General features: G+C 45.8%; 1 protein-coding gene across 1 annotated transcript in view; it reads left to right on the top strand.

Annotated features, from left to right (window-relative positions):
- Window positions 1-22,869, top strand: part of rmdn2 (regulator of microtubule dynamics 2) — a 244,687-nt gene extending 221,818 nt beyond the window's left edge. The window contains exons 7-10 of the mRNA XM_072500117.1: window positions 7,990-8,088; window positions 11,833-11,886; window positions 11,997-12,074; window positions 22,156-22,869. Coding sequence (XP_072356218.1) covers window positions 7,990-8,088; window positions 11,833-11,886; window positions 11,997-12,074; window positions 22,156-22,209 — 285 coding nt within the window. The 3' untranslated portion in view covers window positions 22,210-22,869. The remainder of the gene's footprint in view (window positions 1-7,989; window positions 8,089-11,832; window positions 11,887-11,996; window positions 12,075-22,155) is intronic.
- The last annotated feature ends 1,523 nt before the right edge of the window (window positions 22,870-24,392 follow it).

Genomic DNA, 24,392 nt, shown 5'->3' with positions numbered 1-24,392 from the left:
GGCAGGCAGTTAAATGCGAATGTGCGGAGGCTCCTGAACGGGATTATGATGCCCTCGGGGGGTGGGGGTGGGGGGAGAGAGCAGGGCGGGGGGGAAGCGGAGGTGGTGGCGGCTATGGACGCGGAGAAGGCCTTTGATCAGGTGGAGTGGGAGTACCTGTGGGAAGTGCTTAGTGGGTCTGGGTTCGGGGAAGGGTTCATAGGGTGGGTCACGTTGTTATACAGGGCCCCGGTGGCGAGCATGTCTCCGAACCGGCGGAGATCGGAATATTTCAGATTGTACCGGGGGACGAGACAGGGGTGTCCCCTGTCCCCTTTGCTGTTCGCGCTGGCAATTGAGCTGCTGGCCATGTCATTAAGGGAGTCTAGGAACTGGAGGAGGTTGGTCTGTGGAGGGGAGGAACACCGGGTGTCGTTGTATGCTGATGACCTGTTGTTATATATTGCAGATCCAGTGGAGGGGATGGTGGAGGTCATGCGGATCCTTAGGGAGTTTGGGAACTTTTCGGGCTACAAGCTCAACGTGGAGAAGAGTGAGCTCTTTGTAGTGCATGCGGGGGCCAGGCAAGGGGGCTAGAGGAGCTGCCATTGAAGCGGGCGGAGAGGAGCTTTTCGATACCTGGGTATCCAGGTAGCTAGGAGCTGGAGGGGGCCTGCATAAGCTTCATTTGACACAGTTGGTGGACCAGATGGAGGAAGACTTAAGGAGATGGGATGTGTTGCCACTTTCCCTGGCGGGTAGGGTGCAGTCGGTCAAGATGACGGTCCTCCCGAGGTTCATGTTCGTGTTCCAGTGCCTGCCCATCCTAATCCCCAAGGCTTTTTTCAAGCGGGTAAGCAGGAGTATTATGGGGTTTGTATGGGCGAGCAAGACCCAGAGGGTGAAGAGGGTGTTTCTGGAGCGCAGTCGGGTGGCGGGCTGGCGCTGCCGAATCTGTGTGGTTATTATTGGGCAGCTAATGTGGCGTTGTTCCGTAAATAGGTAATGGAGGGAGAAGGGGTGGTGTGGAAGAGGCTAGAGGCAGCGTCTGGTGTGGGTACTAGCTTGGGGTGCTGGTGACGGCACCGTTGCCGCTACCGGCAACGCGGTAGACCATGAGCCTGGTGGTGGCAGCGAAATTGAAGATCTGGGGGCAGTGGAGGCGACATAGGGGTGAGGTGGGGGCCTCAATTTGGGCCCCGATACGGGATAATCATAGGTTTGTGCCAGGCAGGGTGGATGGGGGTTTCCTAAGTTGGCCTCGGGCAGGAATTAAAAGGATGTGGGGGACCTGTTTATAGATGGGACCCTTGCTTGCCTGGGGGCGCTGGAGGAGAAATTTGGGTTGCCTCCCGGAAAAGCTTTTAGATATATGCAAGTGAGGGCGTTTGTGAGACGGCAGGTGAGGGAATGTCCGCTACTTCCAGAACGAAGGATACAGGATAGGGTGATTTCAGGTGTATGGGTTGGAGAAGACAATGTCTCGGCGATTTATCAGGAGCTGCAGGAAGCAGAGGAGGCCTCAGTGGAGGAGTTGAAGGGCAAGTGGGAGGAGGAGCTCGGTGAGGAGCTGGATGAGGGTCTGTGGGCTGATGCCCTGGGCAGGGTTAATTCCTCCTCATCATGCACCAGGCTCAGTCTAATACAGTTCAAAGTAGTACATAGGGTGCATATGACAGAGGCGAGGATGAGTAGGTTTCTTGGGGTGGAGGACAGATGTGTGAGATGTTCGGGGAGCCCAGCGAATCATGCCCGTATGTTTGGATTGGATTGGATTGGATTTGTTTATTGTCACGTGTACCGAGGTACAGTGAAAAGCATTTTTCTGCGAGCAGCTCAATGGATCATGAAGTACATGAGAAGAAAAGGGAATAAAAGAAAATACATAATGGGGCAACACAACATATACAATGTAACTACAAAAGCACTGGCATCGGGTGAAGCATACAGGGTGGAGTGTTAATGAAATCAGTCCATAAGAGGGTCATTTAGGAGTCTGGTGACAGTGGGGAAGAAGCTGTTTTTGAGTCTGTTCGTGCGTGTTCTCAGACTTCTGTATCTCCTGCCCGATGGAAGAAGTTAGAAGATTGAGTAAGCCGGGTGGGAGGGATCTTTGATTATGCTGCCCGCTTTCCCCAGGCAGCGGGGGTGTAGATGGAGTCAATGGATGGGAGGCAGGTTCGTGTGATGGACTGGGCTGTGTTCACGACTCTCTGAAGTTTCTTGCGGTCCTGGGCCGAGCAGTTGCCATACCAGGCTGTGATGCAGCCTGATAGGATGCTTTCTATGGTGCATCTGTAAAAGTTGGTAAGAGTCAATGTGGACATGCCGAATTTCCTTAGTTTCCTGAGGAAGTATAGGCGCTGTTGTGCTTTCTTGGTGGTAGCGTCGACGTGGGTGGACCAGGACAGATTTTTGGAGATGTGCACCCCTATGAATTTGAAACTGCTAACCATCTCCACCTCGGCCCCATTGATGCTGACAGGGGTGTGTACAGTACTTTGCTTCCTGAAGTCAATTACCAGCTCTTTAGTTTTGCTGGCATTGAGGGAGAGATTGTTGTCGCTACACCACTCCACTAGGTTCTCTATCTCCCTCCTGTATTCGGACTCATCGTTATTCGAGATCCGGCCCACTATGGTCGTATTGTCAGCAAACTTGTAGATGGAGTTGGAACCAAGTTTTGCCATGCAGTCGTGTGTGTACAGGGAGTAGAGTAGGGGGCTAAGTACGCAGCCTTGCGGGGCGCCGGTGTTGAGGACTATTGTGGAGGAGGTGTTGTTGTTCATTCTTACTGATTGTGGTCTGTTGGTCAGAAAATCGAGGATCCAGTTGCAGAGTGGGGAGCCAAGTCCTGGGTTTTGGAGCTTTGATATGAGCTTGGCTGGGATTATGGTGTTGAAGGCGGAGCTGTAGTCAATAAATAGGAGTCTAATGTAGGAGTCCTGGTTTTCGAGATGCTCTAGGGATGGGTGTAGGGCTAGGGAAATGGTGTCTGATGTGGACCGGTTGCAGCGAATTGCAGTGGATCAAGGCGTTCTGGGAGTATGGAGGTGATGCGCTTCATGATCAACCTCTCGAAGCACTTCATTACAACTGAAGTCAGGGCCACTGGTCGGTAGTCATTGAGGTTCTGGACGTGCCCGGTGCTGGAGGGGTTTTGGAGGGGCTTTGCGAGGGCTATATCCAAAGTTGTGAACACCCGGGTCAAGCCGAGCTGGGGGATAGCACTATTTGGGGTATCGGAAGAGCCGGGAGTGCAGGAGCCGAAAGAGGCTGGAGTTCTGGCCTTTGCGTCCCTGGTAGCCCGGCGGAGGATCCTGTTAATGTGGAGAGATGCAAAGCCCCCGAGCGTAGAAGCTTGGATCAATGACATGGCAGGGTTCATTAATGAAAAATGAAAATGAAAATCACTTATTGTCACAAGTAGGCTTCAATGAAGTTACTGTGAAAAGCCCCTGGTCGCCACATTCCGGCGCCTGTTCGGGGAGGCTGGTACGGGAATTGAACCGTGCTGCTGGCCTGCTTGGTCTGCTTTAAAAGCCAGCGATTTAGCCCAGTATGCTAAACCAGCCCCTGCTAAACCAGCCCCTGGTTGGAGAGGATAAAGTTTGCCTTGCGAGGGTCTGTGCAAGGGTTCTCCAGGCGGTGGCAATCATTCCTAGACTTTCTCTCGGAACGCGAGGTGGAGGTCGAAACAGCGGCAACCCATGGGGGGTGGGTTTATGTTTTTGTTAAAAGGGGGCGTTTTCCCCACTTTTGTAGTTATTGGTTAAATGGTGTTAATGTATCCTTGTTTGATTTCCTATGTACAATTTTGTTTTTCTTTCTTTCTTTCTGGAGTGTTTGGTTGAAAATTTTGAATAAACATACTTATTAAAAAAAAGTTTGTACTTTCTGATCCTTCCTGCCACACTCAGATTATCAATTCCCTTATTGCCACCTTGCTCTCTTGCCTTGTCCTCTCTCTTTAATTTATCACATCTTGTCTGACTGAAACCCTTCCATTTGCTGCAGTGGATGAGGCATGATTTATTGGCCTCTATTTTCACTTGGTCCTCTTGTCATGACCCTCTTCTCAGCCAGCTGAGCATTTCTCTTCTGTTCACCTTGTCCAAGGTCACGGTCATCAGCAACTGGTGTCAATATCTGCCATCTTCATATCTCACTTGAGGGGCGAAATTCTCCCCCAACGGCACGATGTCCGCCGACTGGCGCCAAAAATGGCGCCAATCAGACGGGCATCACGCCGGCCCAAAGGTGCGGAATGCTCTGCATCTTTGGCGGCCTAGCCCCAACATTGAAGGGCTAGGCCGACGCCGGAGGGATTTCCGCCCCGCCAGCTGGCGGAAATGGCGTTTGTTGCCCCGCCAGCTGGCGCGGAAATGCGGCGCATGCACAGGAGCGTCAGCGGCCGCTGACAGTTTCCCGGCGCATGCGCGGGAGAGTCAGCGGTCGCGGAAAGTTTCCCGCGCATGCGCAGTGGGGAGAGTCTCTTCCGCCTCCGCCATGGTGGAGGCCGTAGCGGAGGCGGAAGGGAAAGAGTGCCCCCACGGCACAGGCCCGCCCGTGGATCGGTGGGCCTCGATCGCGGTCCAGGCCACCGTGAGGCACCCCCCGGGGTCAGATCGCCCTGCGCCCCCCCCCCCCAGGACCCCGGAGCCCGCCCACGCCGCCTGGTCCCGCCGGTAAATACCAGGTTTGATTTACGCCGGCGGGACAGGCAATTTCTGGGCGGGACTTCGGCCCATCCGGGACGGAGAATTGAACGGGGGGTCCCGCCAACCGGCGCGGCCCGATTCCCGCCCCCGCCCAATCTCCGGTACCGGAGACTTCGGCGGGGGCGGGATTCACGGCGGCCAACGGCCATTCTCCGACCCGGCGGGGGGAGAATGATGCCCCAGGTGTCTTTGTAGCAGAGGTATGGACACCGAGGATTCACCATACAGAAGGTCTTGGGTATATGTTCGACATCCATCCATTGTATATAGCTGAGGCAGTGCAGAAAATGTTGGCTTAACAATGAGCATATGCCGATGGAATTAACTCCTCTAAGATCTCTGAGTTTGGTGATCTTGTCCTGCCAAAAGTTGCCGAAGATATATTGAGACAGCAAAGGTGGAAAATGTTCAGCATTTTCTCCTTCATATGTTGCCCAGGTCACACCATTGTAGATAAGTGAACAACAAACAAAGAACAAAGAAATGTACAGCACAGGAACAGGCCCTTCGGCCCTCCAAGCCCGTGCCGACCATACTGCCCGACTAAACTGCAATCTTCTACACTTCCTGGGTCCGTATCCTTCTATTCCCATCCTATTCATATATTTGTCAAGATGCCCCTTAAATGTCCCTATCGTCCCTGCTTCCACTACCTCCTCCGGTAGCGAGTTCCAGGCACCCACTACCCTCTCGTAAAAAACTTGCCTCGTACATCTACTCTAAACCTTGCCCCTCTCACCTTAAACCTATGCCCCCTAGTAATTGACCCCTCTACACTGGGGAAAAGCCTCTGACTATCCACTCTGTCTATGCCCCTCATAATTTTGTATACCTCTATCAGGTCGCCCCTCAACCTCCTTCGTTCCAGTGAGAACAAACCGAGTTTATTCAATCGCTCCTCATAGCTTATGCCCTCCATACCAGGCAACATTCTGGTAAATCTCTTCTGCACCCTCTCTAAAGCCTCCACATCCTTCTGGTAGTGTGGCGACCAGAATTGAACACTATACTCCAAGTGTGGCCTAACTAAGGTTCTATACAGCTGCAACATGACTTGCCAATTCTTATACTCAATGCCCCGGCCAATGAAGGCAAGCATGCCGTATGCCTTCTTGACTACCTTCTCCACCTGTGTTGCCCCTTTCAATGACCTGTGGACCTGTACTCCTAGATCTCTTTGACTTTCAATACTCTTGAGGGTTCTACCATTCACTGTATATTCCCTACCTGCATTAGCCCTTCCAAAATGCTGAGGATACAAGCTTGGTAGACTCGTGGTTTGATGTTCTCAGTCAGTTGAAGGTACCATTGGAAGGGCCCTTCATGTTGATTCTCTTATTTTCTATTTATTTTACTTTGTCAAAATCATTTTGGTTCATGGGTCTTTAATGGACACATACTTTTAAGTCAAGCAGGGGAAGTAAGAAACTCAAAAAGCTTTAAATAGTAAATTATGTTATGGAGATATAGATTTTGAACAGAAGACCTCAGTTTATGGCACCTGAGAGATTGGAGGGATTTGGTTTGATTGGTTGGCTAGTGGTCCATGGATTGGCCAAGGACAGTATTCTGCCCAACAACAGATGGCAATTGGGTCCTGCCAGGTGGGGTTTTCAGAGAACTCAGCATAAAGTTCCTGGGCGCTGTGAGAAGATGCTGTGTGGTTTTTCTCTCTCTCTCTCTCTCTTTCTCCCAAATGTTTCCTACCTGCTGCTTCTGAGTCTACAGCTGGGGATGACTTCTAGATAGGTTTTTATGACAATCCAGTAGTTCCATGGTCACTATTAGTGACAGTGGCTTTTTAGCCCAGATTACACTGAATATTTTTCCTTCACTGCCACTGGGTCAAAACCTTGTAATTCCCTCCCTAACAGCACTGTGGGTGTACCAACACCACATGAATTGCAGTGGTTCACGAATGCAGCTCACCACCACCTTCTCAAGGATGATTAGGGATGGGCAATCGTGGAATAACCTTTCTTAAAAATTAAAAACAAAGATTGCAGTATCTTTTTCCAGAATTTTTTTAAATATTGGCAGTAACCAGTTCATGTACAACCACATTCATCCTTTGATTAATTGTTTTTAAAGAACAAAGACAACAAAGAAAAGTACAGCACTGGAATAGGCCCTCCAAGCCTGTGCCGACCATGATGCCCTAACTGAAAAAAACACCTTCTGCCCTTACTCTGTCCGTATCCCTCTATTTCCTCCCTATTCTTGTATCCATCCAGATGACTCTTAAATGTTGCTAATGTGCCTGCTTCCACCACATCCTCTGGCAGCGTGTTCCAGGCACCCACCACTCCCTGCGTAAAAAACTTATCCCGCACATCTCCCCTAAGCTTTCCCCCTCTTACCTTGAAGCTGTGCCCCTTGTAATTTACACTTCCAACCTTGGAAAAAACCTCTATGACTATCCACCTGTCTATGTCTCTCATAATTTTGTAGACCTCTATCAGGTCTCCCCTCAGCCTCCGTCTTTCCAGTGAAACAATCCTAGTTTATTCAACCTCTCCTCATAGCCAACACCCTCTGTTATATTACAGAGGTGTAATATATATGCTACTCATTTGTCTTGCTGAGTTATACTTAACTTGATGATAAACAGTCAAAGTCTTCCAGTTGATATAGTAGTAAAATTAACTAAGATTGAATTAAATTAACAATGAATAAAATATACTGCACTCTGAGCTGGTCACACTTCTATCCTCTAGTTACAACACACACAAAGACAGCGGAAAAATAGCTTGAGCTTACTTATATACTCCCCGTTAGTGTTGCCCTCTAGTGATCATCTGACTGTACTGACTGATCATGTATTTACATGTACAGAGATCACTACACCCTCGAGGCCAGGCAACATCCTGGTGAATCTTCTTTGCACTCTCTCCAAAGCTTCCACGTCCTTCTGATGATGTGGTGACCAGAACTGCACACAATTCTCCCAATGCGGTCGAACCAAGGTTTTATATGGCTGCAACATGATTTCCCAACTCCTGTATTCAGTGCTCCGGCTAATGAATCTAAGCATGCCATATGCCTTCTTAATCACCTTGGCCACGTGTGTTGCCACTTTTAGGGAACTGTGGACCTGCACGCCCAGATCCCTCTATATGTTAATGTTCCTGAGGGTTCTGCCATTTAGAGTATAAGTCATACCTATATTTAGGAATAATTTTATGTGCATTGTCAAAGTCTGAAATTTATTGCATATACATTGCACAAAACTGATTCATTTGATTACAGTGTTTTACATGCTAATACTGTTTGAGTTGATGGTTTGCAGGCTTCGCAGTTGACATGGCTAGAAAAAAAGGTGGCTGCAACATTGTTTAACGAGGCACCAGATTCAACCATACAGGATGCTTTGCAATGTTTCCTCAAGGTAATAAACGTTTGCCAGTTATTCAGTTTTAAGTATCCTGCTTATTATAGTCCAGTCACTGATTCAGATGTTGATTTTAATTTTAAAACATTTGAAGTGAAGCAAAATTTTAAGCCATTTAAATACTGCATGTATCACTTAATGTCATGTGTCACTTGTGTTCATCGTCCTGCAAGGTGATGATGACCATGTTCATCATCTGGGGTGTTTGGTAGAGGACCAGAGGGTATTTAGTTGACTGTGAAGGCTGATCTGCACTTGGAGGTTTCTGTTGCAAATAGGACAGGATACCGCAGAAAATTGAGTTTTCAATGAGTGATGGCTTGGGATTTATTCTCTGCCTCTGATATATGCATGCTTTGAAGGAGGCCGCACTTTTTGTTTATATGGCTGCACTGGGTGCACCGATCCTGATCGAGCTTCTACCAGGACTCGAAGTTGATGTCAAACCTCCAAGTAATACCTTCAGAGTGTCCTTGCAGAATGCAAACATGCAAAAGAGGAATAGAAGTATGCCATTTATCCTCTTGAGCATGCTCTACCATTCAACAAGATTGTGGCTGATCTGATTGTAACCTCAACCCCACATTCCTGCCTACCCTAGATAACCTTTCACCCCCTTGCGTATCAAGAATCCTTCCAGCTCTGCCTTAAAAGTATTCAAAGACTCTACTTCCTAAAAGCAGTGGAAGTAAGTTTCAAAGACTCGTGACCCTCTGAGAGAATATCCACCCTGTTAAGAGCCCTCGGGATCCTATACATTTCAATCAAATTGCCTCTTACTCTTCTAAATTCCAGTGGATACAAACCCAGCCTGACCAACCTTTCCTCATACAGCAACCCGCTCATTCCAGGTATTAGCTTAGTATACCTTTTCTGAACTTCTTCCAACAGATTTATGTCCTTTCTTAAATAAAGAGATTAATACTGTACAAAGTATTCCAGTGTAGTTTCATCAATGCCTTATATAATTGAAGGATAACTTTCCTGCTTTTGTATTCAATTCTGCTCACAATAGACAAAAACATTTTATTAGCTTTCCTTTTTTTTTTACAAATGGTGTTTTATTCCAAACTTATTCAAACAGTTACAAAACATGAACAATCTGGGGAACATGCTCCCCATCACACAATTCTACAGTCTGTACAGGTTCCCCCCCGCGTTGACAAACAGCTCCTCAAACATGGCCAAGAGCAGCCCCACCTTGCCTCGAAGCCCTCCGCTGAACCCTCACTTCATATTTGATCTTTTCCAAACGGGGAAAGTCATATAAGTCTCCTAGCCAGGCTGCCACGCCCAGCGGCATTGCCGACGGCCATTCCAATAAGATCCTTCGCCAGGCAACCAGAAAGACGAAGGCCACGACATCTGCCTTCCTCTCCTCCATCAGTTCCGGCTTCTCTGATATCCCGAATATCGCCACCATAGTGTCATGCTCGACATCCTCCACCACAATCTTTGTTCGTGTCGTGAAAACTTGTCGTGTTAGGTACACTGGTCTAACACTGGATGCAGCTTAGATCAGAAAGATACTCCAGACCTTGAAGTTGGTTCAATCAGGTTTATTGAACTAATAGCACAGTTAGCACAGTTCTCTGTGAGTTTGACTCTCTGCTAACTTAAGTGTGGTTACTCTGTCTGACTGAACCAGACTAGCTCCTAGCCACGTGGTGGAGGTGTGAGATTGTAACAACATCCTTGACTGACTCTCTAGATGTTCATCAGTGGAAAGAGGCGGAGTGTGAGCGCCTCATGCCTTTTATAGACCGATCCCACCCCTGAGTGTCCTGCCTGCTTGTTGGTCATGTCCTGTTCTCTGTGTCCATTAGCTGTTTGTCTGTATATCATTATGTGTGTGTCTGCATATCATGACAAACTCTCTCCCAGTATCTCTCCAACCTCCCACAGCCCCAGAACATATGTGCTGGTCCCCGCCCACACTTGTCGCACTTTAACCCATATCCGCTTCCAATTAACAAACTCAGCTAGCTTAACATTCAACAGCACTTATAACAGTCGATAATGTTTCATCTCTTCCATTCTACTTGGCTGATTATTTTCTTAATTCGATTATGGGATATGGGCGTCGCTGGTTGGGCCAGCATTTATCACTCATCCCTGAGGGCATTTAAGAGTCAACCATATTGCTGTGGGTCTGGAGCCATATGTAGGCCAGACTGGGTAAGAACGGCAGATTTCCTTCCCTAAAGGACATTAGTGAACCAGATGGGTTTTTCCAACAATCGATAATGGTTTCATGGTCATCATTAAACTTTTAATTTCAGATTTTTTTATTGAATTCAAATTCCACAATCAGCCCTGGCGGGATTCCAAACCAGGTCCCCAGAGCATTACCCTGGGTCTCTGGATTACTAGTCCAGCGATGATACCACTATGCCACTGCCTCCCCAGAATTATTCCAGGCATTAATGATAATTTTCATATCAACTGTTTTAAAATTGCTTTAAACTGTTTTTTTCTTATATTACTACTTCCATAATAATACTAGCTTCCCTTACTTAAAAAAAAATTGTGTTTACCCCAAACGACTTCCAGTAACAACTTAAAATTCATACACTGCCTTTGACATAGTGGCAGTTATATCTTAAGGCCCTTCATTGGGGCGTTATAAAACAGAATTTGCTCCGGAGAAACGCCTCCACCTCGTGTGCGAGGTTGGGGCTGATACAGCTGAAGGTGGTATACACACCACACGAGGGCGAGGATGAGACGATTCTTTGAAGGAGTATAAGATGTGTGTGAACGTTGCGGGGAGGGGGGCGCTAATCACATTCATATGTTTTGGTCCTGTCCGAAGCTGGAGGATTATGGTAATCTCTAAAGTGGTGCATGTGAAACTGGACCCGGGCCCTCGGAAGGCCATATTCGGGGTGGTCGGACCAGCCGGATTTGGAAACGGGTGCGGAGACAGATGTTGTAGAGGCTCTCCTCGTTGATCGGTCGAAGGCAGATACTGATGGGTTGGAGAGCAACCTCTCCACCTTGTGCCCTGGCGTGGCAGGAGGACCTGTTGGAATTCTTGATTCTTGAGAAGGTTAAGTTTGAACTGAGGGGAAGGATGGAGGGGTTCTACAATTCATGGGCATTATTCATTATACACTTTCAAGAACTGGATAACATCGAACATTAGTTGGGGGGTGGTAGTTGGGAGGGTTGGAGAGAAGGGGTACTGTATGTGTTAATGGTGACTATGGGTGATTCCTGATTCCTTTTTGTCATTTGTTTATGTGAATATGTGGGCTAATGTTTGGGGTTTGATGGGAGGATGGGATCATTGTTATTGATATGGGGATTGACATATCATTTGTTACTGATTATTATTTTTTGTTGGTGGCTGTAAATTTGGGAGAAAATGTGAAAAAGGAGGGGAATAAAAAGTTTTTTTAAAATAAATAAAACAGAATTTGATACTGAGTCACATAAGATATTCGGACAGGTAATCAAAGGCTTAATCAAGGTGAGAGGTGATAAGGTGTGTCTTAAAAGAGGGGAAAGAGATGCAGAGATTTTTAGGAATGGAATTCCAGGACTTAAGGCAATTGGAGGCACAGCCACCATTGGAGATAAGTTAATTATCCTGTTTCAAGCTGAGTCTCGTGGTCTGCCTTCTACATTAGCTGCTCAATCCTGCATTTGAATTCTGAATACCACCCCAATTCAGCTCACTCCTTTAATTCTTGAGTGTAACCTATATGTAAATATGTATTTGTCTCCTGTTTTCAGGTAGAGGAACTACATCCAAGATATTCCCAAACTAATTGTGTATATATAACAAAGGTGGGTATCACGTTTTCTTCGTCCATTGGAAATATCATGAGCAGTTCTGAATATAAATTTAAACATGGTTTTAAGGTCCATTTCTGAAAATTGTTTTATTTTACCTTTAGTGCTACAGAGAACTTGGACAACCCAATAATGCACAAATGTGGTGTGACATGGCAGCATCCTTTCCCAACAATGCAGAGGTATTTAACTGCCATCCTTAAATGTCATGCAGTTGAGAGCATCAATTTCTGTTCTTCATATAGATATATATATAAACTATGAAACATTATGAAGAACATGAAAACTACCTATCTGTTAACATGTCTGTGTTCTCGGGGGCAGCACGGTGGCGCAGTGGTTAGCATTGCTGCCTCACGGCGCCGAGGTCCCAGGTTCGATCCCGGCTCTGGGTCACTGTCTGTGTGGAGTTTTCACATTCTCCCCATGTTTGCGTGGGTTTCGCCCCCACAACCCAAAGATGTGCAGGGTAGGTGGATTGGCCACGCTAAATTGCCCCTTGATTGGAAAAAACAAACATGTCTGTGTTCTCCAGCTAGGATTTAATCTGTGGTTAACATTGTTTACGAGCACTTCCCCAGTGATTCAATGAATTTCTCCTGTGAATAGCTGACTCTTACCCCTCTCTGGGCTGAGATCGATGGCATGAATGGTATTACAATTGGTTTCAATAACCTTGTGATGGGAAGGGGGAAATCTCCAAGATTCATCATCTGATGATAATGGAATAACTGTATGTATAGTAAGGAACAAGATCTGGCTTGGCCACATCATTACCTGCCTCCTGTGGCAGTCTTTTGTTTCATAAGATGATGGTTTGCACCATGATGGTGTATTTTGTATTATGCATTGCCTGGTGTGGCTCAGAAATCCCACTCTGATTTGGGAGTCTCTGCAGCATTTGCTGCAAAAACAGTTAGTGGGCTGAGAAGATACATGGTTCCTTGGCCTCTATTTGCAAATGACACGAAGCTGGGTGGGAGAGTGCGCTGTGAGGAGGATGCAGAGATGCTTCAGTGTGATTTCGACAAGTTGAGTGAGCGGGCAAATGCATGGCAGAGACAGTATAATATGGATAAACCCAAGATTATCAACTTTGGCAGCAAAAACAGGAAGACAGATTATTATCTGAATGGCTACAGATTGAGAGAGGGAAATATGATGGGTGGCACGGTAGCACAGTGGTTAACACTGTTGCTTCACAGCGCCAGGGTCCCAGGCTCGATTCCCAGCTTGAGTCACTGTCTGTACGGAGTCTGCCCGTTCTCCCCATGTCCGCGTGGGTTTCCTCCGGGTGCTCCAGTTTCCTCCCACAAGTCCCGAAAGACATGTTGTTAGGTAATTTGGATATTCTGAGTTCCCCCTCTGTGTATCCAAACAGGCGCTGGAATGTGGCGACGAGGGGATTTTCACAGTAACTTCATTGTAGTGTTAATGTAAGCCTACTGGTGACAATAAAGATTATTATACAGGTGATTTGGACATTCTGAATTCTCCCTCAGTGTGCCCGAACAGGCGCGGGAGCATGGCGACTAGGGGATTTTTACAGTAACTTCAGTGCAGTGTTAATGTAAGCCTACTTGTGACAATTAAAGATTATTATTATTATGATACAATGAGACCTGGGTGTCCTTGTACACCAATCGCTGAAAGCAAGCATGCTGGTGTGGCAGATGGTACGTTGGCCTTCATAGCGAGAAGATTTGAGTATAAGAATAGGGATGTTTGACTGCAAGTGTATCGGGCATTGGTGAGGCCACACATGGAGGATTGTGTGCAGTTCTGGTGTCCTTATCTGAGGAAGGATGTTCTTGCTATAGAGGGAGTGCAGCGAAGGTTTACCAGATTGATTCCTGAGATGGTGGGACTGACATATGAGGAGAGATTGAGTCAGTTAGGATAATATTCACTGGAGTTTAGAAGAATGAGGGAGCGGGATCTCATGGAAGTCTATAAAAGTCCAACAGGACAAGACAGGGTAGATGTAGGAAGGATGTTCCCGATGGCGGTGGAGTCCAGAATCAGGGGTCACAGTCTGAGGACATGGGATAAACCATTTAGGACTGAGGTGTTCCTCAGCCAATGTTCCTCCGCGCCGGGCCCCTGTAGGGCTCCGCCATATTGCCCGGGGGCCGGTGTGGAGACGGGAACCCACGCATCTACGCGAACTCGCGCCGGCCGTGGCGCGCCTGCTTTCAGGCGCCGGAGCAGCGGAGACCACACCGGCGCCGTACTAGCCCCCCGGGAAGGGGTGGATAGCTGTCAGGTGAGGCCCATTGACGCCGGAGTGGCTCGTGCCACTTTTCACCCTGGTGTCAGAACTTGCCCGCAGGATTGGCGAATCCCGGCGATATGTTTTAAAGAAGGAATTAGATATAGCTCTTGGGGCTTAAGAGATCAAAGAATATGGGGGGAAAGGGGGGACAGGTTCTACTGAGTTGGATGGTCAGCCATGATTATAATGAGTGGCAGAGCAGGCTTGAAGGGCCGAATGGCTCCTATTTTCTATGTTTCTATTTTCTCTTTACCTTCAGCTGACATTTTTGTTTCTCATCGCCTCTTTTGATATTCTTCCAATCAGTCAGCCTCCAGAGGTCCTAGCCATCACGAGCTGTCTACCAGCTGTCAGTGTTGATGTCTGCCATCTTCATATCCCCTTTGCCAATGTCCTTGTATCAGAGGTTGGAAGTCTAGGGGATTGTGACCCAGTGGCCAATTCAATGTACAGAAGGTCTTTGGGTATACAGCCGTCATCCATCCGATGAACACAGCCGGGCCTGTGTAGCGGAAATCTGAGTACATGCTGATGAAATTAGCATGCTCCAGGACCTATAAATTGTGACCATGGCCTGCCAAGAAATGCCGAGGATATGTCTGAGGTAGCGAAGGATGAAAACTATTTTTATTTGTTGCCTAATATATTTTGTTCAACTCTCACCACTGCAGAGGAGTGCACTGAGGACACAGGCTTGACAGACTCTCAGTTCAGTGTTCTCAGTCAAGTTGCTATTGTTCCATGTTCTCTTGTTCAGCTTGGTAATGAGAGCTGCAGGTTTTTGGATGCATGTGTTAATTTCAGCATCAAGTGAGAGGTTACTGGTGATTGTGGAGCCTAGATATGTGAAGCTGTTACCAACCTCCAGCAGCCAATTGTCGGTGCTGATGGATGATGGTATAGCAACATCCTAGACTGTGACACTTGTTTTCCTCATGCTGCCAGATGTGAGAGAGTCTATCCATTTGTCAGTACAGGTGTTCCTCAACATGGAATGTTAGTGTGCCATTACCAGGGAACTGCACTCCCTGATGAGGACTTGTCGCACCTTTCTCTTGGTTCTCAGGCATGTAAGGCTTAACAGCTTTCTGACATTTCTGGTATGTAAGTAGACATCCTCTGTGAATAACAAGAAGACATACAACAGCAGCAAAGAGTGTCCGTGCCAGAACACAACCCTTGCCCAATTGTGGATCTCAGAGAATTCACCGTCATAGTTGACCTTGCCTATCATGTTGTCATGGAAAGAAAAGATCACGTTGAGCAGCTTCGGCAGGCAGTCCAGCAGCATAAATTCACCACTTCAACTCACCAGAGGTGAAAAACACAGTGGTATAAATTGCGAGTGGGTTTGCCAGGGAAATCTCATCTTCAACGCTGGAACCTATAAAGTGTCACGGCATCAGGTCAAACATGGGAATCCTCTTGCGGCTTATCATGTACCGTACCCCTTAGCTGATGAATCAGTATACCTTCATGTTGTACTCTTGATGGGGAACTTCAGTGACCATCACCAAGAGTGGTTCGATAGATTCTGTGATAGCACCACAGCTGGACAAGCCCTAAAGGATGTAACTGCTAAACTGGATCTGCAGCAGGTGGTGAGGAAACCGACAAAAGGGAAAACTTACTTGACCTCACCCTCTCCAATCTACATGTCATTGATACATCTGTCCACGAGGTTATTGGTAAGAATGACTACCATACAGTCCTCGTGGTACCAAGATTCTGCCTTCATAATGAGGACGCCCTCCATCGAGTGCCGCGGCATTACCATCCTGCTAAATGGGTTAGATTTCAAACAGATCTAGCAACTTAAACTGGGTATCCATTAGGTGCTGTTGGCCATCAGCATCAGAAGCAGCAAAATTATATACAACCACAATATGTAACATGGTCCGGCATATCTCCCACTTTAGCATTACCAGAAAGCCGAGGTTTCAACCTTGGTTCAGTGAGGTGCAGGAAGATGCACTAGGAGGTCCTCAGCACTGCACATGATATCAAGAAGTCGCTGAATGCACTGGATACTGTAAAGGCTATTAGCCCTGACAACATTCTGGCAATAGTACTGAAGACTTGTGTTCTAGAACTAGCCCAACCCCTAGCCAAACTGTTCCAGTTCAGCTACATCATATGCATCTACCCTGCAATGTTAAAAATTGCCCAGATGTGTCCTATCCACAAAAACAGGACAAATCCAACCCGGCCAATTGCTGCCCCTCTACTCTCGATCATCAGCAAAGTGATGGAAGGTGTTGTCGACTATTCTATCAGGCGTCACTTACTCAGCAATAATCTGCTCACTGATACTCAGTTTGGGATCCACCAGGTCCACTCGGTTCCTGAGCGCATTATAGCCTTGGTTCAAATATGGACAAAAGAGCTGGACTCCAAGGTGAGATGAGTGTGATTGCCCTTGACATTAAGGCAGCGTTTGAGCAAGTGTGGCATCAAGGAGTCCTAGAAAAACGAGTCAAGGGGAATAAGGGGAAAAATCTCTACTGGTTGGAGCCTTAAGTTGCACAAAATAAGATAATTATAGTTGTTGGACTGAGCCATCTTAGTCCCAGGACATCACTGCAGGAGTTCCTCAGGATAATTTTCTCAGCCAATCAACATAGCTGCTTCATGAATGACTTTCCCTCCATCATAAAGCCAGATATTTGCATAATATTCAGCACTATTTGTGACTCCTAATATATGAAGCAGTTCATGACGAAAGACAGCAAGACCTGAACAACATTCAGGCTTGGCCTGATAAATTGCAAATAACATTTGCGCCACGCAAGTGTCAGGCAATGACCATCCCCAACAGCTGAGAGTCCAACAATTTCCCCTTGACATTCAATGCCATTAGCATTGCTGAATCCTTCACTATCAACTTCCTGAGGTTTCTGTTAACCAGAAACTGAACTGGACCAGCCATATAAATACTGTGGCTACAGGAACAGTTCAGAGGCTGGGAATTGTACAGCATGTAACCCCTGATCCCGTGTGACTTCACCTTTTGCACTAGTCTACCATGAGGGACCTTGTCAAAGGCCTTACTGAAGTCCTAATAGACAACATCCACTGCCCTACCTGCATCTATCATCTTTCTGACCGCTTCGAAAAACTCTATCAAGTTAGTGAGACACAATCTCCCCTTCACAAAACCATGCTGCCTCTCACTAATATGTCCATTTGCTTCCAAATGGGAGTAGATCCTGTCTGGAAGAATTCTCTCCAGTAATTTCCCTACCACTGACGTAAGGCTCACCGGCCTATAGTTCCCTTGATTATTCTTGCTACCCTTCTTAAACGGAGGAACAACATTGGCTATTCTCCAGTCCTCCGGGACATCACCTGAAGACAGTGAGGATCCAAAGATTTCTGTCAAGGCCTCAGCAATTTCCTCTCTAGCCTCCTTCAGTATTCTGGGGTAGATCCCATCAGGCCCTGGGGACTTATCTATCTTAATATTTTTCAAGACACTCAACACCTTTTGGATCTCAATGTGACCCAGGCTATCTACACACCCTTCTCCAGACTCAACATCCACCAATTCCTTCTCTTTGGTGAATACTGATATAAAGTATTCATTTAGTACCTCGCCCATTTCCTCTGGCTCCACACATAGATTCCCTTGCCTATCCTTCAGTGGGCCAACCCTTTCCCTGGCTACCCTCTTGCTTTTTATGTACGTGTAAAAAGCCTTGGGATTTTCCTTAACCCTATTTGTCAATGACTTTTCGTGACCCCTTCTAGCCCTCCTGACTCCTTTCTTAAGGAGTGACTCCTCCACTTTAAACATTCACTGTCTCCTCCACCGACTAACACTGACAGCAATATTTGCCACCTACAAGATGCACTTTGACAATTCACCTTTCAAACCTGCGATCCCTAGCATCTCGAAAGGCAAGACTGCAGGTGCTGGGTACACCATGGCCTGTAAGTTCCCCTCCAGGCCACATATCATCCTGCCTTGGAACTATATCATCGTTCCTTCACTGACGCTGGGTCAAATTCCTGGAACTCTGATCCTGTAGGAGTACCAACACTACATGAGTTCACCACCACCTTCTCAAGGGAATTCAGCAATGGGCTGGGCTTGGCAGTGACACTCGCATCCTGTGAAAGATGGGCACTCCCCCTCCCTCCAACAGAAACCGAGAGGTCTTTTCAGATGCTGCAGGAGTTTCAGTTTCCTGCGTTTGATGAGATCAGGCAGTATAGCATCAGCACCTGAAGCTTTTCCCATATAAACAAGTCTATAGTTTTGATAAGCTTCTCTGTTGTAAAGAACAAAGAAAAATTACAGCACAGGAGCAGGCCCTTCGGCCCTCCAAGTCTGCGCCGATCCAGATCCTCTGTCTAAATCTGTCGCCTATTTTCTAAGGATCTGTATCCCTCTGCTCCCTGCCCATTCATGTATCTGTCTAGATAAATCTTAAATGACGCTATCGTGCCCGCCTCTACCACCTCCGCCGGCAATGCGTTCCAGGCACCCACCACCCTCTGCGTAAAAAACTTTCCACGCATATCTCCCTTAAACTTCTCCCCTCTCACCTTGAACTCGTGACCCCTAGTAATTGAGTCCCCCACTCTGGAGGAAAAAGCTTCTTGCTATCCACCCTGTCTGTACCTCATGATTTTGTAGACCTCAATGAGGTCCCCCTCAACCTCCGTCTTTCTAATGAAAATAATCCTAATCTACTCAACCTCTCTTCATAGCTAGCGCCCTCCTTACCAGGCAACATCCTGGTGAACCTCCTCTGCACCTTCTCCAAAGCATCCACATCCTTTTGGTAATGTGGCGACCAGCACAGTACGCTGTATTTCAAAGTCTTATACAACTGTAACATGACCTGCCAACTCTTGTACTCAATACCCCTTCCGATGAAGGAAAGCATGCCGTATGCCTTCTTGACCACTCTATCGACCTGCGCAGCCACCTTCAGGGTACAATGGACCTGAACACCCAGACCTCTCTGTACATCAATTTTCCCCAGGGCTTTTCCATTTACCATATAGTTCGCTCTTGAATTGGATCTTCCAAAATGCATCACCTCACATTTGCCCGGATTGAACTCCATCTGCCATTTCTCCGCCCAACTCTCCAATCTATCTATATTCTGCTGTATTCTCTGACAGTCCCCTTCACTATCTGCTACTCCACCAATCTTAGTGTCATCTGAAAACTTGTTAATCAGACCACCTATACCTTCCTCCAGATCATTTATGTATATCACAAACAACAGTGGTCCCAGCACGGATCCCTGTGGAACACCACTGATCGCAGTTCTCCATTTTGAGAAACTCCCTTCCACTACTACTCTCTGTCTCCTGTTGCCCAGCCAGTTCTTTATCCATCTAGTTAGTACACCCTGGACCCCATGACACTTCACTTTCTCCATCAGCCTACCATGGAGAACCTTATCAAATGCCTTACTGAAGTCCATGTATATGACATCTACAGCCCTTCCCTCATCAATCAACTTTGTCACTTCCTCAAATAATTCTATTAAGTTCGTAAGACATGACCGTCCCTGCACAAAACCATGTTGCCTATCACTGATAAGCCCATTTTTTTCCAATTGGGAATAGATCCTATCCCTCAATATCTTCTCCAGCAGCTTCCCTACCATTGATGTCAGGCTCACCGGTCTATAATTATCTGAATTACCCCTGTGTTTTTGATATCCAGCTTTTCTATGACGGGCAGGCTTTCATGGTGTTCAGAGCTTCCTCAGTATAGTGTTCTCCCTAGAAAATAACTCAACATCATAATACTCCAGCTATCTCGCCAACTGTTTATTGTTGTTTGTAATGGCCTCCCCAGCTTTGCTTTCTATGAAGCCATTTTCATTGCTGATGTATCTGTTGCCTTTTTGATCCTTTCAAATGTGTCCTGAGCATTCCCTGTGTCAAAGATCATATGGATATTCTGACAGAGTTATAATAAGTAGTCACTGGCACACTAGCAGATTGTTAGATTTTGCTTCCAGCGAGTGTTAGTGCATTCAAAGCTTTATTGTTCAAATCTCTTTGGCAATTATTGGGAGTGAACTGCTTTGCGCAAACGACAGCATGGTTGTTAACGGTGATGTTAGTCTCGAATCACTCCGAATTTTCTGCTCTCGCTTTCCATGTGTTAAGTGTAGTATTGTCGATGGTGTTTCAAAGTATGTGCTATTTTGCAAATGCGCTCTAGAGGAATACCGGAGAGCGCCTGTTTAATCGAATCATGGAAACATTGGCTTATATCTGGATAGGCAGTATAACTGATATTCTTACAAAGATGGCATTTCTGCTTTGAATAAAAATACTTTACGGGTTACATCCACACCTGTGTTTGGCACCTGCAATCAAATTAACACAAGCAGTGAGCACTTGTGTGTGAAACGTAGATCAACACCAGTGGAATCATTCCCCAGCAAGGCGTCAATATCTCCAGAAAAGAAGAAAAACAAATCTAATATCCATTTCCTTCTTCCTCAATCTTTTCTTTGCTTTTCCTAATTTTTTTCCTTTTTCTGAAGCTCTTGAGCTTTTTGTTGCACTCATTCATAAAAAAAATACTTTTTTAGGACCATTTATAGTTCATTCCGTTATGACATGTTACCACCTCCCCAGCTACACATTAATCTTCTTTATCCTCCTATTTCTATACGCATTGGCTTGTGGAACAGGGTGTCATTCCTTTTGAGATCTTACATGCTGATTTCTTTGCTGGTTAACCATGACAAACAAACCCGTGAGCTCTTTGCACTTTTTGTTGGAGTGAGGATTTGGAGGAAAGTGCACAGAACTCATTCATGATCAGGATCATCCTGGAATGTAAAGATAACCACACGCTCCTTTTCTCCACCTGCAACTGTCTTCATAAACCCGATGTAGAAAATGTGCCTGGGCATCACTGGCTAGGCCAGAAATGTTGCTGCTCTTCCCTAATTTCCCTTGAGAAGATGTTGGTGAGCCACCTTCTTGAGCCTCTGAAATCCATGTGCTGTGGGAACACCCACAGTGCTGTCAGCAAGAGAGTTCCAGGATTTTGACCGTGACAGTGAAGGAATGGTGATATAGTTCTAAGTGGTGCATGGCTTAGAGGAGAACTTGCAGGTGGTGGTATTCCCATGCATCTGCTGCCCTTTTCCTTCTAGATGGTAGAGGTCATGGGGTTGGACGATGTTGTCGAAGTAATTGCTGCTGTTTCAATCAAACATTCCTCTAGTTGCAATTCAACTAGATTCCTTGGCATGCTTCCTCTCTCACTGATCACCCACTTCTCTTTTTCCCTTTTTCCACCTTTGAAATGTCCACTTCTTTTTAACAATATGAAGCACTTAGAAATAAAACAAGTAGAATCATTTTCTCATCTAGGTAGCCTAATAACACCTGACAGCAAAAATGAGCAAGATATCAAGAAGCATATCACTTGCAAAACAAACATCAGAATAATGTTAGACCTCTTTTGAAATATCTCAAATGTTACATTCAGTCAACGTTACTACATGAATGTGGACGTTGGAGTATAAGCAAAACAATGGAAGATGAATTCCAGGCAACAGAGGTGTGGTTTCTGAGACGTATGAGGAGGATTAGTTGAACAACACACACAACTGATGAAGAGGTTTTGAGGAAAGCAGGCATACAAAAAAAAACTTTTGCAAATGATCACCACAGGACAACTGCAGTTCCTTGGGCACACACTAAGGAGAGAGAAACTAGAATATCTGGTAAAATTGAAGGGAGCAGAGCGAGTGGGAGACAAGGATGAAAAACACCAACAGCTTAAGAGGCAGAAACACTTAAGATGTTGGTCAACAAAGACCATGAAAGTTGGAGAGACATGTTGCAAAACATGACCGCTGAAGAAGAAGCATTCGAGACATCTTCCTGTATATGAGCGTGACAAAAATAATTATTGCTATATAAAAATATGGCAGTTAAAAGTGCAGTATTGATTAAATATTCTTATGGATATTTTCCTTTTCCCTCTACAGGAACCAGAAACTCAGGAAGAATTAGAACACCTGCTGTCTGCTCTCAAGAAATAAATTCAATTTATTTAATTCTTTTTATGAAAATGGTTTAAACATTTGAATGTATTCATGATTGACATAACCATACTGTAATATTTGAATGTACTCGCGGTTAGCATAACTATATCGCAATATTTCCTTGAGAAAAGGAACATAACAAATGGGTTGCATTGGGAACAAGCACCAAAGAACATTTCTCACATTTGCTGAATTTTGCTTCAATAGATTTATTCATTTAATCATGTTAAATTCAAAGATTCAAAATTAATCTGGTTAAGATTATTAACATTGAAAATATCTACAGTATCAAAATTTACATTTTTTTTTAAAGTTGTGATGGTCTATATCAGCAAATATAGTTTTTTTAAGTAGATTTATGATCACTAAAATATCAGGAAAATCTAGCAAATAGCTATTTTTAGTAATGTACAGAAACCACTACGTGCATCTTTTACCAAAAATATTGGGAAGTCCAAAGGCAGTAAAAGTGACTTGAAACATTACATTCTTTTGCTTTTTGTATGTTTGATGGGAAGAAGGGCACAAGTATCAATATGTACAATGGATTTTCAAATGAATTGCATGTGTATTTGTGCTACATGTGTATATAAAAAAGAAGCTAATCAGTTTTTCCAAAGGTTAATAAAATATAAAAATCAGTGTAATGGACAGAAAGTCTCTATCTTCTGTGCTACAAAAAGTAAATGTGGCTATTACAGTATTAGAGAGGATAAAAACATATTTGTCATAGAACATAGAAAATAGAACATACAGTGCAGAAGGAGGCCATTCGGCCCATCGAGTCTGCACCAACCCACTTAAGCCCTCACTTCCACCCTATCCCCATAACCCACAACCCCTCCTAACCTTTTTGGACACTAAGGGCAATTTAGCATGGCCAATCCACCTAACCTGCACGTCATTGGACTGTGGTAGGAAACTGGATCACCCAGAGGAAACCCACGCACACACGAGGAGAACGTGCATACTCCTCACAGACAGTGACCCAGCAGGGAATCGAACCTGGGACCCTGGCGCTCTGAAGCCACAGAGCTATCCACTTGTGCTACTATGCTACCCAAATTGGAAATGTTCCTCTTTTAAATTTTTCTCTGCTGTTGAAAAAAAAATCGCAAAATGCGCAGATATGTATTGTAAGTAAGAAGTCAACTTTGTGAGATTTGATTTGATTTGATTTATTATTGTCACATGTATTAGTATACAGTGAAAAGTATTGTTTCTTGCATGCTGCAAACAATGCATACCGTACATAGGGAAGGAAGGAGAGACTGCAGAATATAATGTTACAGTTATAGGAAGGTGTAGAGAAAAGATCAACTTAAAACGAGGTAGGTCCATTCAAAAGTCTGACGGCAGCAGGGAAGAATCTGTTCTTGAGTCGGTTGGTACGTGACCTCAAACTTTGGTATCTTTCTCCTGACGGAAGAAGGTGGAAGAGAGTATGTCCGGGATGCGTTGGGTCCTAAATTATGCTGGCTGCCTTTCTGAGGCAGCGGGAATTATAGATGGAGTCAATGAATGGGAGGCTGGTTTGCGTGATGGACTGGGCTACATTCACGACCTTTTGTAATTTCCTGCGGTCTTGGGCAGAGCAGGCTCCATACCAAGCTGTGATACAACCAGAAAGAATGCTTTCTATGGTGCATCTGTAGAAGTTGGTGAGAGTCGTAGCTGACATGCCAAATTTCCTTAGTCTTCTGAGAAAGTAGAGTCATGGTGAACTTTCTTAACTATAGTGTCGGCATGAGGGGACCAGGACAGGTGATCTGCACACCTAAAAACTTGAATGCTCTCGACCCTTTTTACTTCATTACCATTGATGTAGACAGGGGCATGTTCTCCACTACGCTTCCTGAAGTGCAGCACGGTAGCATTGTGGGGGCAGCACGGTAGCATTGTGGATAGCACAATTGCTTCACAGCTCCAGGGTCCCAGGTTCGATTCCGGCTTGGGTCACTGTCTGTGGAGTCTGCACATCCTGCCCATGTGTGCGTGTGTTTCCTCCGGGTGCTCTGGTTTCCTCCCACAGTCCAAAGATGTGCAGGTTAGGTGGATTGGCCATGATAAATTGCCCTTCGTGTCCAAAATTTCCCTTAGTGTTGGGTGGAGGTGTTGACCTTGGGTAGGGTGCTCTTTCCAAGATCCGGTGCAGACACGATGGGCTGAATGGCCTCCTT

This window comes from Scyliorhinus torazame, chromosome 4, assembly GCF_047496885.1.
Source record: "Scyliorhinus torazame isolate Kashiwa2021f chromosome 4, sScyTor2.1, whole genome shotgun sequence".
NCBI classification, from domain to species: domain Eukaryota; kingdom Metazoa; phylum Chordata; class Chondrichthyes; order Carcharhiniformes; family Scyliorhinidae; genus Scyliorhinus; species Scyliorhinus torazame.
This window is presented reverse-complemented; position numbering and strand designations above follow the sequence as displayed.